At 39.1% G+C, this 16,709-nt stretch overlaps 1 protein-coding gene across 1 annotated transcript in view; it reads right to left on the bottom strand.

Annotated features, from left to right (window-relative positions):
- LRMDA (leucine rich melanocyte differentiation associated) overlaps positions 1-16,709 on the bottom strand; it is a 1,142,706-nt gene that overhangs the window by 242,395 nt on the left and 883,602 nt on the right. The window contains exon 7 of the mRNA XM_065922685.1: positions 10,582-10,666. Coding sequence (XP_065778757.1) covers positions 10,582-10,666 — 85 coding nt within the window. The remainder of the gene's footprint in view (positions 1-10,581; positions 10,667-16,709) is intronic.

Raw genomic sequence — 16,709 nt, 5'->3', positions numbered from 1 at the left:
GTTTCAAATCCTGGTCGGATTTGAAAGTTGTATTAAGTTTCATTTCACTTCCTTCAGGCTACACTATTCAACTCTCAAAGATGGATGAGCACACCCTTCAGTAAAAGGCATTGGGAAGTAATGATTTCTTAGTTTCCCTTGCCAGTCCACACCTGATCTCAACAATACTCACGCTTTCCTTAGAGCCAACTCTAAATGGCACCCACTGTACTTCCAGTTCATCAGCTACTTTCCTCATATTCTGGACAATGATAACAATTAAAAAACAAAAAAGGCTCTTTTTTTTTTTTTTTTTAGAATAACTTTATCCTGGGATTAAATTCTCAAGTTGAAGACATATCAGAGCACTACATTCTGCAAAGCCAAATACTCCCAACATTCTTCTTTTGATATACAAACAAAACATTTTACTTCACCACAGGCTTGCCCCAAAGAGCAGCAGCATCAGAAAGGTAGAATCATTCTAACTAACCCCTGCTTTAAGGTTGCTTGTCACATGCACTCCTCACCTAGATTATGGCCAGAAATTAAACAAGAACTCCACTTGGTCTCTCCCCAAGTTCTCTTTAACACTGTGAAACATCTTTTCTCCAGGATTCCTTCAAGTTTGTCAACTATACAGATTGCTTCATTCCAGCTGTTGCTTTAGAACTTTTATGTTCAAAGTGTATAGGGCCAACAATTGGGTAGAAATGTAAGAGCAGAGAAGTAGGGGATGGAAGATTTATTCTGAAATTGCGTTTCTATATTAAACACATGTTTGTGTCTCAGTTTTTAGGTACCTATGAGATGACTTGGAGAAGGAGGTCTTAGACACTTAGAAGCAGAGAATGGAAGGAATAAAGCCCTTTCTTTAGCAGTGGCCACTCCCATGTGATAAGACAAGCCTGGCTTTCTCCTCTCACCTATTTCCTTTCAACTCAGTTCCTACCTTCATCCGAGGCCACCTCCCCACACTTCCATCCTCACTCAGCTCTCCCTTTCCTGCACCACTGCTTTCCATGGGTATGGGTTTCCTTCTCCAATTAGACTACAGGATTCCTGAAGGCAGAGCTCATAGCATCTTTTGCATTTCCCACAACCTACAGTACAAGGTTCCTCTCGAAAAACCCATGACTGGCTGACTGATTGAAGAAACAGAAATAGGCCCCTGCAGTGACCTGAAGCATATGGAATTCTGATTAAGGGAACCGAGAAGGCAGAAAGCCCAATTCCACACCCTTCATAAAGTACGCACATCCCAACAAATCCCGAGTTATTGGAAAAGTAACAGCCCCGTCCCCTGACCAACCCCAACCAAGAATTTCATTAGTATGGATAAAGACCCAGAGCAGTAAATATTAATGGCTGGAAGGGGGAACAGGAGGACAGAAGGCTGAACCAAGCAGGTGTTCACTCACTCAATTTCAATCCACTTGCAGCCAACAACGTCATCGTTTGGCCTTCTTGAGCTCGCCGACAGGCCATTTTTCATGATTTTACCATTTCTGGCCAAATGCAAACTTTTTAATTAAATGGGCCACACAATTCCAGATGTTTGTTTATTTGTTCCAAAAAGGTTGTAAAAGCTCTACATGAGGAAAAAACCTGAGGCAGTGGTAAAGTTTTCTATGAGATGAGGAAACAAATGAGTGGGAAGACCTAAGCCTGGGAAGTTAAGGTTGGGCAGACCTCTCAGCAGAATGATCTAGACCAAAAGCGTTGGCTTCAAAGAGCTCTCCTTCCAGAAACCCAAGATTTGGGAATAAGAAACCCTGGGCCCTTATTAGTTTTTATAAGAATGTAGCTCATCTTGAACCGAAGGTCCAAACGAGAACACATTTTTGCAGCTGCCCTGCCTGCTTCTTATATGTTTGTTCCTGTTGCCATGAGCTCTACTACATTAATTTCAGCAGTCTTCCATTTAACAGGCCAGATTATAGCTCATGGCTGAGTGACAGTGGGGAATCCTGCAAGAGAGAAGGGAGAGGGAATATAGGCAGAGACTGCAGCTTCCCATGAAGCAGTCTGGCTTCCACTCAGCTGTCTGTTCTCTGGTACCCTCTACCTCTGAGTATATTCATTAAGTCAGTCAATTGCATTTGTTACAGAATGGTTCTTATATACCTTCCACTATTCATCAGCCACTCCATTCCTGCAGCATCAAATGCTCGATTTTTTCACCATTACCCTAATTGATTCTGTACTCTAAATTTTGGTTTCAAAAGCAATATCAGAAATACTTTGAATAACTTGGGGAGGAAAAGTATTGATTGTCCATTTTCTCTGATACCCGAGCCAGGGATACCCTGAAACCAAACCCTTAGCAACCTCAAACCACAACTCCACCGCAGCTAAGTTTCCCTTTACATCGCCCCCACCCCCTGCTCCACTGGCAGTGTTCTGGCCCAGCTGTCCTGCCCATCTGTTCTCAAGTTGTTTCCTAAATTACCTTTGCTTGAAACCTGCTCTTTAGAGGCAGTCACGTAACTTGGTGTCAAGAAATCCAAAGCCTCTAAAACTGGGCCACACTCCCTTCAAGGCAATCCCACAATGGCCTTCTCAAGTCCTGGCTCTTTTCTTTCCAATCTCCTTGCAGACTGCTTGCATATTAATAACCACAGAGCAGAGCTTTAAATCAAATCTAGACTCAAATTCTACCTGTTCAAGGCCTGTCCTAACACAAACTCATTCTACATAAGAAAACTTATTTCTGAATTTTTCAAAATTGGGTCCCTGCCTCCACTGAGTTCTGTCTATCCTCAGGTTTTCTTTACCCATTTCCTTTTTCTGGATGTCCTTCTTCTGCCCTCCACCTTTAGTTGTCCTTCAAAGCTCAAGGACAACACCTAAACAGTCATACCTAACTACTCTAGCCTTTACTGATTTTCTTTTCTAAGCATTTTGAACACTTGTGACCTTTACCAAGCAAGGCAACTCTTAATTATATAATATCTGTTTGGTTGGCATTGCTTCATTTTTTATATATCCTTAATCAAACTATAAATTCTTACATGACATATACCATGTTATCTGTTTCTAAGTTCTCCATTAACCCTAGCACATACTTTGTTCACAGTGGATAAAAAATAAAGACATACTGGAGGACTCCTTGAATGTTGGTGCTCAGGGCAAGATTTGTCCTCTCAGGAGTTACACCTGACCACATCCTAGCTCTTCCCTTGGATTGGAGGGCAGAAAAACAAGCCCACATCTTCAAAACTTCAGGACATTTCATCTTCAACTCTGTCAATTCCAGACTCTCCTTTTTTTTTTTTTTAAATAAATAGAGGGCCATATTTTTACCACTATTTTTATTTGGTCCATTTGTTGGTGGAAGGGTTATCCTTTTGACTTCTCACCCTACAGAGGTAAGGATTATTACTTTTGGGAGTGTGGAGCAAGAGTCCATTTTCCCCTCCTTGCTTTGCTTCTGGAATGAAAGAACCAAGTCCCTAGCCCCTTTGTGTCTATGAGTGCACCACACTTCTGCCCAAAGAGTAGAAATAAAGCAATCATGGAGACTGCAAATGAAAAATCATCCTTGGAGAAAAAGGATAGGAAATGGACCCCTATGGATTTCAAATGCTTAAAGGAGGTTGCTTCAAGTTCCTGGCTAAAGTCCATGCCAGTCCTGGTAATAGTCTAACAGATTCATCCATCTTCAGATTCCACTTGGCTTGCTCTTCCATCACTGACAGCTTCCCAGACAGCGAGAGCACACATGCACATCTATCTATATATATGCGGAAGTTTTAATCTACACCAGCCTCCATTCCAATTCACCCAGCCTTGCTCTGCACAGAGTGAAGCTATTGACCCTGCAAAGCAGCAAGGAGATGAATTTGATGACCCAGATTCGAGTTTTTAAACCATTTCAGCAAGGTCTAGAATCAAAGGAAAGTACAATTTATTCAGCACTTAGTAAAGTCCTTTTACTTAGGTACAGAGCGCACACACTGAAAATAGACTCCCGCTGCCACACAGATAAAATAAACCTGTCAACCACTACTGTCAAATCACTAGTCACCTCGATTAAATAAAGGAAACTTTAGCATCTCTCAGCATCTGAGACTTCCACCAAGATTCTAGGCCCATGAAAGCATTATGAAGGGAAGAAAAAACTAAAGTGAGGGGTTCTGTTGAAAATGTCATCAGAGGAAAGTATTTTACATAATTAGAAAATGCTAATAATAGCTCTGCACAGGGAATCAACACACTCTGCTCCCACACATCCAGAGCAAAGCCACAGCACACAGAATCTGAGACAGGGGAGCCAAGGCTATGCAGTTGTTTGGCAGGACCCACAGACCAACCATGTTCCCCTCAGCGAGAAGTGCTTCCACATCAATTGCCAACTTTCCATTTTCTTTTTCAGTTTTCTTCTCTGTCTCTCTTTTTCTCCTTCTCCCTCTGCTGCTATCCCTACCCGCCTCTTTGTTTCTTTTTATCCACAGCTTTCATATACTTTCCACAGGGGAAACCTGGATCCATCATGCTTCTCTGAATCTTCAATGAATCAATCACATTTTCTGAGAAATCATCTAATGGTTAGCTCCCTTGAAAAAGTAATCAAAATATTCTGGGAGAACAGAAGGCCACAAATAAACAGCTCACCTTGGTTATGAGTCTAATCTTAGGTGAGAACTACCTGGCAGAGTCAGCATAACCATGGGATTGCTTATTCCATCTTTTTAAATGGTCAGTGAAAACCAACAAGCAATAGGCAAGAAGACTTCTTGATGCTGAACTAGTAAGAGTTCAGCTAATAAATACACCTATTTTCCTTGAGTCTTCGCTATTATTCTGTGTAAGATTCCATTTATAATGATCAAGTCTACTTAAGCCTTCACATTCCCTGTGGGTTGACCTTAGCAAGATGGTAGAAATATGAAAAATAGAAAAAGGATTTTAAATTGTCTGAAGGAGAAAGACTGTTTTCAAATCCTATAAGCTAAAACAAATTATGATGAAGTTTGGTTATCAAGCAGCCTCATCTTGAGCTTTCCTGGAAGTATTCTGCTTGCTGGCATACAGTTTTTGTGGCCAACATCTCCCCATCCCAAACATCTTCACCTATGTTGACAATCTTCATTTATATCCATTTAATTTTCCTCTGATTCATTTCACTTTGGCTTATTTAAATAGTTAAAGCAAAACTCTCTGCATTTACGACTTCTGCGAAAATGTGTTTTATGATATCTCAAACTAAAACTGTTTAAAAAATAAAAACAAAAAATGCCTGCAGTTTTTCTTTCTGTCTTTTTCTTCTTTTTGGATGACACTCATTGAGTTGCTTCATGGAGAAATACAGAAAAATCAATTGCTAAGCATAAAATGCAATGCACATTAAGGAAACTGCAAATGATAACTAATTATGATAAGTTGCTATGTAAATCACTCTGTGACAGTCCCAACAATCAATTCCCAACACAAATAGACCAAGCCCCTATTGGAGAAGAGGATGAGCTTCTTACAATTGTGTCAATAAAAATAATGGCAAGGTTTCCAACAACTGATAGAAGTAGGGTATTATTGTCCCCAAGCAAGTTTTCATAACAGATTCCCTCTCAGATTCTTGCTCTCTTTCATACTTTTAAATTCCAGTGCATAATATGACAAGCTAACTATGGTACATCTTCCAGATTGGGAGGTGGGGGAGTAATAATTCAGCGATGTTCACTGGTTTTGCAATTATTTTGCAAAATGGGTGTGTGCAAACAACTGGAATGAGACTCTCAACCTGAGAGCTGTTGGCAAGGTAGGATTACGGTAGTTGTGCCAACTTGTCTGTTTTAATTGGGCACTGCCACTACCCATTCCTGAGGTCTTCTCTGTGGATCAGAAACTAGAAACTACATTTCCCAAAATCCCCTCTGTGCATGGTTCTTGGTTAGAGTGGGCCAAAGAGAGAGACAGCATGATTTGGAAATCCAGAAAGAAGGGGCAGGGCAACATGTGGGTAGTCCATAAAGTTTGAAGAACCGAGTGCTGCAGACTGAGAAAGTTAGTAGGAGATGCCCAAGGATCTCTGAGAGGCACAGAAATGGTCATCAAGCTCTTAAGAACCGCAGGTCTCAGAGCTGAGACTTGGGGTGACACCTTCCCTGCCAGTCCTTTCCAGCATGTGTAAGCCTCTCATTCCTTACATTAAAGCCTTTCATAATTTGAATAGTGTGCATTAAATTTTCCCTGTCTGAATTCAGACTGGTACCAGAGCATTTTCCTCTTTGGCTTTTCAAACTGTCTCTGCTTCTGCATGTATAGATTTGTAATTTTTTTTATAAAAGGGTGTCAGAATGGCGTAACAGGCAGTTCTTTTGACAGAACAGGCAAGGATGCCATACCTTGTCATAGTCTTTGGGAATGCACCCTTGACAGCGGACAGCTCCAGACTGGGCCTTTTTCTGTATGTTCTCTCCTCTTTCCCCCAGCACAATGCCACAGTGAATCCTGCATCTGCTTCACGTATCCTGTGTAAAGGGCAAATATCTGGGGTGGCCTGGGATCCAAGGACACAGACTCTGGATTTTTTCCTTTCCTGTGTTGCTGAGTGATTCAGTCTTTGCTAGTAATTGCTGCGGGTATCTTCCTCTGTTAAATGAGAACAGTAATATTTACTCTCCCCACCTTATTGGGTGTATTGATGGTCTCTGCTCTAAATAGAAATGTTTTCCCAAAAGACACAATGATGAATAAAGATGCAAATTCTACTTCTAATAGCTACTAGATAAAAAGTAGCAATATATGGCTTTCGGGGGTACATCCTATGGCCAGGATATATTGAAAGAGACATTTCTCCAACAAACATTTCAACATTCCTCATAAATGTCACTACCCACTGAAGATGTAGCATGCAGACCATCACTAGGTAGCAGTTGGCATCATTGATACAGCACCATGTCCCCATATTCTGAAGACATGCTCAGAACTAATGGAGAATTCTCAGAGAGATTTTAAGCAGACTCTTCTAAAACTCTATCTTTACACAACCTGCATCTTATTTAGAGTCCAGTCCCTTCTCTGAGAGCGTCTGTACTAGTACAAGAATTCCATAAGTTGCTTTAATTCATCCTATTCCTTTCCATCATCAAAACAACAGAGTCTGAAAACTAAGACTTCAAAATAATTATCTACTTGGAAGTTATGCAATATGGCTAAATGCTATCTGGCAATGAACCAACAGATAGAGCTCCCGTCCAAGATGACTTGGGTTTCTGAAAGCAACAGAGTTGAGGTCTGCCATTTATAAAACTGGCCTCTCCCTTCAGTATGTGCTCACCCCCAAAGGCAGATGGGTCTCCTTCCTCAGATGCGATCAAGTTACCTTGCAATTTATGTGCAACCAGGTACTTAGATAACAACAAGAGGTACCAAAGTTACTGTCTTTCCCCTGGGTTTCTATCACTCATCATTTACTGAACAAATATTTATGGATCTCTGATTAAGTAGGAGGTCCTGTGACAGGCACTGAAGATATAGCGGTAAGTAAACAAACACCAGTACCTTCAACCTCCACCCCACCCCGATCTCCACCGAAAGCTGCCATCCAGGAAAACAGCCCCTGAAAAGGGAAAACTGACCTAATGCAAATGGATAGAGTGGGATCAGAGGAGCTTTTCTTGGAGCTGTGGTGTTTCAGCTTACACCTGAGTAAGAGTCAGTGATGTGAAAGAAAAGAGTTAGAATCTATATTGCCCTTCAGGGAGCTTGTGCATCTATGAAGAGTTCAAGACATACACAGACCTGACCTGTGTTATATAAAGCAGAATATAAGCAGCTAAACAAAGGAGATGAGGGCTTCCCAGGTGGCTCAGAAGTGAAGAATCCATCAGTCAATGCAGGAGACACAGGTTCACTTTCTGGTCCTGGAGAAGGAAGTGGCAACCCACTCCAGTAAAGCCTGGAAATCCCCATGGACAGAGGAGCCTGATGTGCTACAGTCCACAGGGTCGCAGAGTTGGACACGACTTAACAACTGAACAATGACAAAGGAGATAAAGAAGGGGGGAAATTCCATGAAGGTACAATAACTAAAAATCTCACAGAGGAAGCATAAAGCGCTGGGCATCACTGTGTCTAGGAGGTTTGGATTATCTATATGTTATAGATGGAAAAACAGAGTCCCCTGACTCCTGATCATTATTCTGAGCTCAGACTTCTGTTGCATTTGAATCTACAGTTCTTAGGACGTGGATCTCTGGTCTATCAAACTCGACATTGGAAGTTACATAAAAGGACAAGCACAGAGAAAATGGCATGTATAGAAAAATAGCAATTTGTACATGAACTACTACCTACCAGTTTGTGTAGTCGCTGGTGCGGAATGAAAAGAGATTGGGAACCAGATGAATCAAAAATTATTTACAAATAGAATTTCCACTCAGGACTTTACAGACTGAGTTCAGACATCATGGAGGATTTCACATGGGAAACAACTGGTGTAATTTGCCTTTATAACGTGGAAGTACCTCTCTGGATAAATGTTTGTAGGCCGTTTCCATGGAAATATTAACAAATGACACTCAAGGAGTTTGGTGATCTAAGGAATCAGAAACTTAGAATAATTTCTTTAACTTAAATACAAAAAAACCCAAGATGTCATTAAGTGGTTTCATTCTGGTGCTGACAGCTATTGTTTTCCTCATTTGTCACTGCATGATTCATGCCAAGCTGAAATATATTAGTCTCATATTTTCCCTACACATATCAGCTCAACAGTAATTCAGCCTAATGGGTGTCTTTGGTTCTCTCTTTCTGGTCTCCTCAGGACAATAAGTCCAAAGACCTGGCCATCACTTCATGATGCTGACTTGCTTTTTCAACAACCAAGTACTTAGCAATGATTAGGCAACGGATGTATTAAATGTGTATTAACTGCTCAGGAAAATCAAGACATCTGTCTTGGCTTCCATTAAATAACACTTTTTCCACTGGCGTTGTACTTTGATGTCATTCAAGAGTGTCTATTTTAACTCAGACCACATTAGGCATTTTTCTGTATCCCAAGTATTACCCAAGTATCTCCAAAACTTATTATTTTATATTCCTTTTTTTCAAGGTTCAGATTTTTTATATCACTGTTACAATGACAGATGACCTTTGCCCTGTTACTGATGACTATCACTTATTTGATCAGGTCCTCCTGTTGTGAAATCTCAATTTCATGGCCAGATGAACTTGAAGCAGGCTTGAGGGCTCTGAGACTTCAGTTCCTATTCATGTAATCAACACAAACTCAATCAATTCAAATACAAGAGAGTAATAAATTCATGAGACTATATGATGCAAGGCTTAATTTGTTATTCCTTCTAGACATGGTATAATAATTTGTGTAGAGGAATCCCCATCCCCCACCCCTGTGAAAAACAGTCTCTAAAGGGATATACTCAAAATCTTCATAAGAATATTCAGAAGAGATCTGTTCAAGCCCCTCAAAACACATTGGCAGCTATTTATGCTACTTGACTTTGAGCAAAATTGATTTTCACAAATTGAACATTTCCAGAATGGAATCACAACTGAACCCTAATTAAACCAACACATAATTATGTTTTAATTAATATTAATTATTAATTAATTAATTAAACCAACTCCACTGAATCCAGACATCAAACAGAAAACACAAGTCCAAGTCACAGATACCTGGGATCCTACAGAATGTTATTGTGCCATTTACCCAAAGCGCCCACGTCTCCCTAGAGGGCCAGTTCCATCACTTTCTGATAATCTCTACAGACTTGGCTCCTACCCACCCATCCTGCAATGCAGCTTGGAGGACAAAGCCAGAATAGCCCTTCTTCAGTGTCCCTTGAATGTACAGGGGAATTTCCTGCTTGGGGAAGCCATGTTTAAAAGTATGTAGAGCGCTCAACCTAAGCCTGTTCTTACTTACCCTTGGAAGGTAGATTCATAACTATGAAATATGACTATGGTCATAACCAGAATAAAAAGGGGTAAACAAATTATATCACATGGCCTCTTCCTGTCCTAACCAATTACAACAAAAGTGATCACATGGTCCTTGGTTTAAACAGCCAGGTTGGAGATAAAGCATGTTAAAACTACATTCCTTGCAGACTCTAGAGATGACAAAAGAAATTCAAGGCTTTGGAAGAGCTGGGTAAGCCAAATTAAAATTTCAAGGATCAGAGAATCCAAGGAAAACTGCATATTGATTCTATCCTTTTAGCTGTAATGTAGAGTTCACTCATTTTGAAATTACAGATTTCAACTATAATACTCCCAAATAATGACACTTTTACAAATATTAGTGAGTTTCCCAATTTCTCCCTGCCACTTTCTCTGGGGGTAATGACCTCCTTTGTAACTTTTAAGTGTGATAATATCTTTGCTTAAAGAAAAAAAAAAATCACAAAATTATATTCCACCATAGACTATTTGCCTTCTAATAGACTGCCACTAAATTCTATTTAATATGAGTCAAAATTACTAGGCTTGACAGGTATGGTTTCTCATCATGGACTTGAAAAGCACTTGTTCCATCCAAAGTGCCGAGGAAGCCGTAATCATCCCTGAGCTCCGCACAGCCCAGCATCTCTCCCTGCAGCCACAAAGCACAATAAAAAGCAGGGTTCCTACCTCGGTGACTGGTGAGTTCCCTGGAAGCAGAAGGCAGGGGTGTGTAGTGGCTCTTAGGAGAGACAACAACTCTGTCACTGGAAGGCTGTGTGAAAAAAAAAAAAAACACAGCAACATGAGCAACGCCAAACACTAACCCCTTCCGTTTATCAAACTTGTTTCCTTGGGATCTGGGTTTGGAGAACATGTTATGGACCAAGGCTCTTCTTAGGAAGCAAGAGCTGTCTCTGTTGAGACAATATTTTGGTAAGTGTAGGGTCAAATATAACATTTTGAGGGGACGTGTACTGGTGGAAGGGATCTGAGACAAGGGGATGGTTTGTTTATTGAGTGGAATTTTGAGGAGGAGAAGGAAAAGAGATGTTGAGGGCAGGAAATGATGCAGACTTAGATTTCTATTACAGTTGTTCCCCAATAGCTTTCTACCCAAAATTCCCACAGATTAAACGCTTACTGTACATAGATTTCTACGAAACCAGTGAAGAGGCTGAGCTTGGCCTGCAGGGTGGATGGGACAAACAGGGCTGGTTTACTGGGCCCAGTGGCATGGAGACAGGGGAAAGGTGAAGACATGAGAAGCATGAAGTGACCCTAGAGAAGACCTTGCAGTTGGGGTTGTGGCTACTTTTAACAATAGCACTAAAAAATCATCTGAAATTTGAAGTACAATGGTTATCAACAAAACTTTGCCATTTGGAGGACTGAGAGAAAATGATATGAAAACTATCTGTGAAGATGCTTTTTTTCCTACATGCAAAGTGCTTTAACCATCTACCTTGATATGGTGTGACCCAGGCTGCTCTCTTTCTCTTTCTCTAATTAGTGCTACACCCATGGGGGCTAAGGTGTGAGGAAAGACCACACCTGGAGAGTAGGTGTCACTCAGGGCTACTGACCAGTATGTCATATTCAGAGTGAGGGAATGTGGAACACGAAGCATCACTACTGCAATTCTTACTGAGATTTCTGAATCAAACACTACTTCTTTTTTTTTTTTTTTTTTTTTTTTTTTAATATCCTAAAAAGAACATCTGCTAGGATCAAAATCCTAAGCTTACAACCTTTCCAGGCTTCACGAAAAAGTAAATTTCATTAATGCTACATTTTTCTTTCTGGAAAAGGAAATGCATTCTATGGGATATATTTGCCCTAGTAGGAGCAGGCCTTTTCTCCAAAGAGATTATCGACATTATAGGAATCAAAACTAAGTAGGAGATTAGACCTACTTGCTAGAAAAACCCTTTAAACCCTGTTTCTGACATTTGAGATGTTTGATTAAGCGGCTTTCAGTAGAGACTTAGAGAAAGAGTTCTGAATGGTGCAAAAGCAGAAGCTATGTCCCTAAGGTAGAGAAAGATTTTGGGTAGCATTACTTAACTCCAGCAGCAAGAGAAATATACTGTGTTTAAAGCTCGATCCAAGGGTATTGGGTCCAGAAAGATCAAAGTTCAGTTGCTAAGAAAAACATTTGAAAAAGTACCTAAAGACTTTTTTAGATGCTGTAATCGTATAAAACAATCAGCAATTAGATTAAAATTCAAACACTAGAATCAAAAGGTGCTTCTCCATTTGGCATTCAAGGTCTCCTGCAATCCCTATTTGATAAATAGGGCTTCCCTATTTGATCAATGAGCCACAAAGATAATGTTCCAAGTATGGCGTCTATTCATATGCTGCTCCTGCTTGAGGCAGGGGAGGAGCAACTCGGGCTGTCCTTCCACAGATCTACTATATTTCCTCTGCAAGAGGCCAGAGCTTCTCTCCCTGTCAATGTTTCTGCTCCATCTTATTGCTAAAAAAGCCTGAAAATCCAGGATGAGTTTTAGGTTGCTATATTGTGATGTTTCTTGGTACTTTTAATCTCAATTTGGGCTGTTGACAATTTGATGACAGCTTTTCCTAAAATTACTAGAAGAAACTACCTTTCAGCAAATATCTCTGACTGGGCAAAACATTCAAGTTTTCTAACCAAGAGTAAAATAGTGATTTACATTTTCTTTCCAGTTTTAGTCAAAGCAAAAATTGTGTGGCTTTAGTTCTGTTTTGCAGTCATCATTCTATGCCTAGCATTTAATTACTTTTCTGCTCAGTGTCCATTTATAAACTCAAGTCATGGAAAAGAATCCAGGAAGGTAACAATTTTGCAAACTATACCTTTTGGTGAGACTTTCGTGGCTGGATGTTTGGGAAAACTGCTACAAACCAAGATTCTAAATACCAGTTCTTTGACTTGACTTTTAGCAAAATGAAGTCCATGTGATCTTTTTAATAGTGATGTTGAAAATTATGCTTAGAACTTTGATTCAGAAAAGCACAATCATCATATGAAAGAAATGGACAAGACAGTGTCTTAAATTTTCACATTACCTGTCCCTGAATAAAGAACTCCCCTTGAAACTGAAGCAATACACTCACAGTATATCAAGAATGAGATAATAAAAACATTAGTGGAAGTTTTAAAATAATGTTTTCCTTTATGTGGATAAAGCAGATATGCCTAAAATGGGATCAGGAAAATTGGGGTAAATCAGACTCCTCAGAACTACAAATAATTCTCAAATCTTTAAGTACTTGGCAAATTTTCTAACCATCCATGGCAAAAAATTACACTTTCACATTTCACTTTATGAATCTCCCCACTAGAGGATTTTTGTAACATCTGCAATAAAATATTAGCATTCAGAATATGTCTCTAAATAAATAAAAATATAATAAAAATGGACAAAAAAAATAAGACACTTCAAAGAAGAGAAAACCTGAGTGGCCAATAAATAAAAGAGAAGATGCTCAAATTCACTAGCCCTAAGGGCACCTCAGATTAAAACAAAATACAATTTTTTTGTTCATCATAGTTGGAAAACTTTTAAGTCTCATTGTAAAGAGTGCTATAGAGAACCAAGGGCAACAAAACTCTTAACCTCTCATCTTTTGCCAGTGGGAATGTACATTGGTTCAACCACTTAGGAGAGTAATTTAGCAATATCTAATAAAACTGAAAATTGGTACTGCAATTCCCTTTAAAATATATACACTATGGAAAATTTTACTCAGGTCTGTAAGGTGGAACATAAAACAATGTTTATTGCAGCATTATTTACAACAGAACAAATTGGAAATAATTCAAATGTCTATCAATGAGGAAAATGGATAAATAAAATGTTGTATATTCATATGACAGAATAATATTTAGCACTTAAGAGCAATAAAGCTGATTTATAGATCTCAATTTGAATAGGTCTAAAAATTTAATGCAAAGTGAAAATGCAAGTCGCAAAATGATAAATGCAGTGCAATACTATTTATGTAAACGTGCAGTTCTTTGATCTCATATGTATATGGAAAGATCTAAAAAATATAAAAGTTAAATATTAAATTCATGAAAATGGTTGCCCCTACCAGAGAGCAGAGTAACAGAACTGGGGCTAATGGAAAGTGGGGAGCTGAAATTTTACACATAAGGTTTATTTCTTTTATTGAAACATAACACTTGAAAAAAAAATAACATATTAGAAAATACAAATCCTGTAGGGTAACTAAGCGTGCTTGTTATTTTTCAAACTTTTCTACATTTTTTTAATTTCTCAAAATTAAACATGAAAATTGAAAAAACAGGCTTCTATTTCTACCTAATTCATACATCCTATGTTGAAAACCCATAATTAGAGAACACTTTCTCTAAGTTTTCCAGTACTTGCACAACATGAATTAAGGGCATCTCTGGTTGGCTTTTTTGGTGAAATATCCCAGTTCTAACTTTTCCTAAGCTACTGAATGTAACAACAGAACAGAAAAAACTGATAAATAGCAGTAAATATAAATCCCCCACTTCATGCCAAGGCTTAAAACGCTCATTCTACCTGGTAAGTCTTTCTACTTAAGATTGGCCAAGGCACATGTAGGTTTTTGTACTTGTCTCCTACTCACAACTGGAGAGTTACTAATAATTTTTTAAACTCACATCAATAATGATAATGGTCACTAATATACTGTGCTCTGCAATTTCCATCATGCAGAAAGGAAGGTAGAACTTTGGCAACCTCACTGGAAAAGATTCAACGAAAGTACAGTAAAAGAGACTTGCAAAGTGAGAATTTCATTCCGCGGTTCCAGAAAACAAATGTCTTCAAATGAATGTGTACAATTCAAGCCCCCTCCCATTGGGTGCATTCCACAGAAACCTGCATTCCAGTGGATATGTCTGAATATCATGGATGCCCGGAAGGAACATGATACAGACCACAGGAGGAGATATTTGGCAGGCTTAGAAACAAGAAGGGGGCAGCTACAAAGTTGTTTAATAGCCATAAATCTCCAACTATTTTTCACAAAATACCATCTAAGACCAGAGCTCCACATCTCATTCCCCATCACTCAGCTCAAGTGGAGCGCTCTGGCATGCTCACTCACCCTTAAATCATACACTGCATAAAGTGATCCCAGGTCTGGGAAATTTGTCAGCCTCTTTCAAGTAAAAGCAATCTTCGCTTTTCATCACAATTCATTCCCTGAAACTGTGGTATAAAGCTGACTCTTCTAAAAACATTTATTTTCTCTCATAAGAAAAAGTATCACTCATTTAGTTATCAAGGATTTAATAACCATCTACTATATGCCAGGCCCTTTGCAGAGAGCACCACGAAAAATAAAATCAGGACCTTAGTTGCATTCCCAACTTATCAAAAAAAAAAAAAAAAAGAATCATGATTAATGCTGGTTAGTAAGGGTCAGCAACTCATAGCCTGATCCCCATATTTTGCATCATCCAGAACTTTGACCCCAACCTCTATGATGACAGCTGAACACATGGATCAGTAATTACATTCTTGCTTGTTTCTTCTTCATACTAACAGTGCTTTCAAGATTAACTCTATTAAATTTCTGAGATTAACTATACTATTAACCCTGGTACCCAACGTGCTGCCAGAAATACAGAAAGATGTCAATGCATAATGCTTGAATGAATAAAACATTTTAATGTCAAAGAGAAAACTATATACCATGATTATAATTCAACACAAAAGCACGAGCCAAGTTGCCAGAAGCAGAATTAAAGACTTGACAGCATCTCAAAGATTAAATTAAAAGCCACAGAACCAGTCTAAAGATGGAGTCTTCCGACCTGCTCACAGGTAGAGGCACCATGCCTTCCAGTGTGAAGACAGGAAGCCTCCACCATAGACGCAATGTGTTGGGAAGGTGGAGGAACAGGAGTAACTATATTCTTGTCCAGAGACAGAAGCCAACAAAAATGAGGGAAAAATAAAGGGTAAAAAGGGATGAGGGTGAGTCAGGAACCACGACACCAAGAAAGGATACAACTGGGCCAAGGGCAGAGTCAGAGCAAGGGCCCAGCATTCAGCTGACTGAGGAGGTGGGGTGGGGGCGTAATTCAGAGCAGAAGTCCCTCAGGGAAGGGGTGGGTTGGGTGGAGGGCTGCACCAAAGGCTCTTTGGAATCAGGAAGCCCTTTGCAGGCAAAACCACCTCTGAGTTTGCCATTGTTTTTATCTGATCTAAAGGGGCTCTAGTTCTGCCAGTGCCTAAAAGGTCATTAGGCACAGAGATGCAGTTCTGAAATGCTTACGGGAGAACAAAGGAAGGAAGGACTACAGGTTGGGCATTTTTTGGACCTTTACACGAATAATCAAGTCATAGGATGTAAGAGCTGTAAAAGACCTTTTCAGTCATCAAGAGCAGTGGTTTCCAAAATATTTTAGCATATATTTATATAATAAAAAATAAAACCATCTAAATATTGAACATTATGGAAATAATAATAATTATTTACAGTAACCAAATATAAAATAAATATGCAAAATTTTTATTACACAATATTAAGTGAACACAGTAAATATAAGAATGGTATTGATACATATGTTGCTATTTTTAACATAATATTTGCAATGGAAAAAAGGGTAAAAGTTAATAGGCAAAGATGGAAAGATTTTTGGGAACAATGTAGTTTGCAATGATTTTATTTTTAAGCTTTATTTAATGGTGCCATTGCTTTTGGTGGTTTAAAATAATTAAAAATTAAAATCCTACCAGGGCTAATGTAAACAAAACAATTGCCATCAAGTATCCCCTGAGAAATCTGTAAGCAGGTCAAGAAGCAACAGTTAGAACTGG

This window comes from Muntiacus reevesi, chromosome 2 (genome assembly GCF_963930625.1).
Source record: "Muntiacus reevesi chromosome 2, mMunRee1.1, whole genome shotgun sequence".
Lineage (NCBI taxonomy): Eukaryota > Metazoa > Chordata > Mammalia > Artiodactyla > Cervidae > Muntiacus > Muntiacus reevesi.
This window is presented reverse-complemented; position numbering and strand designations above follow the sequence as displayed.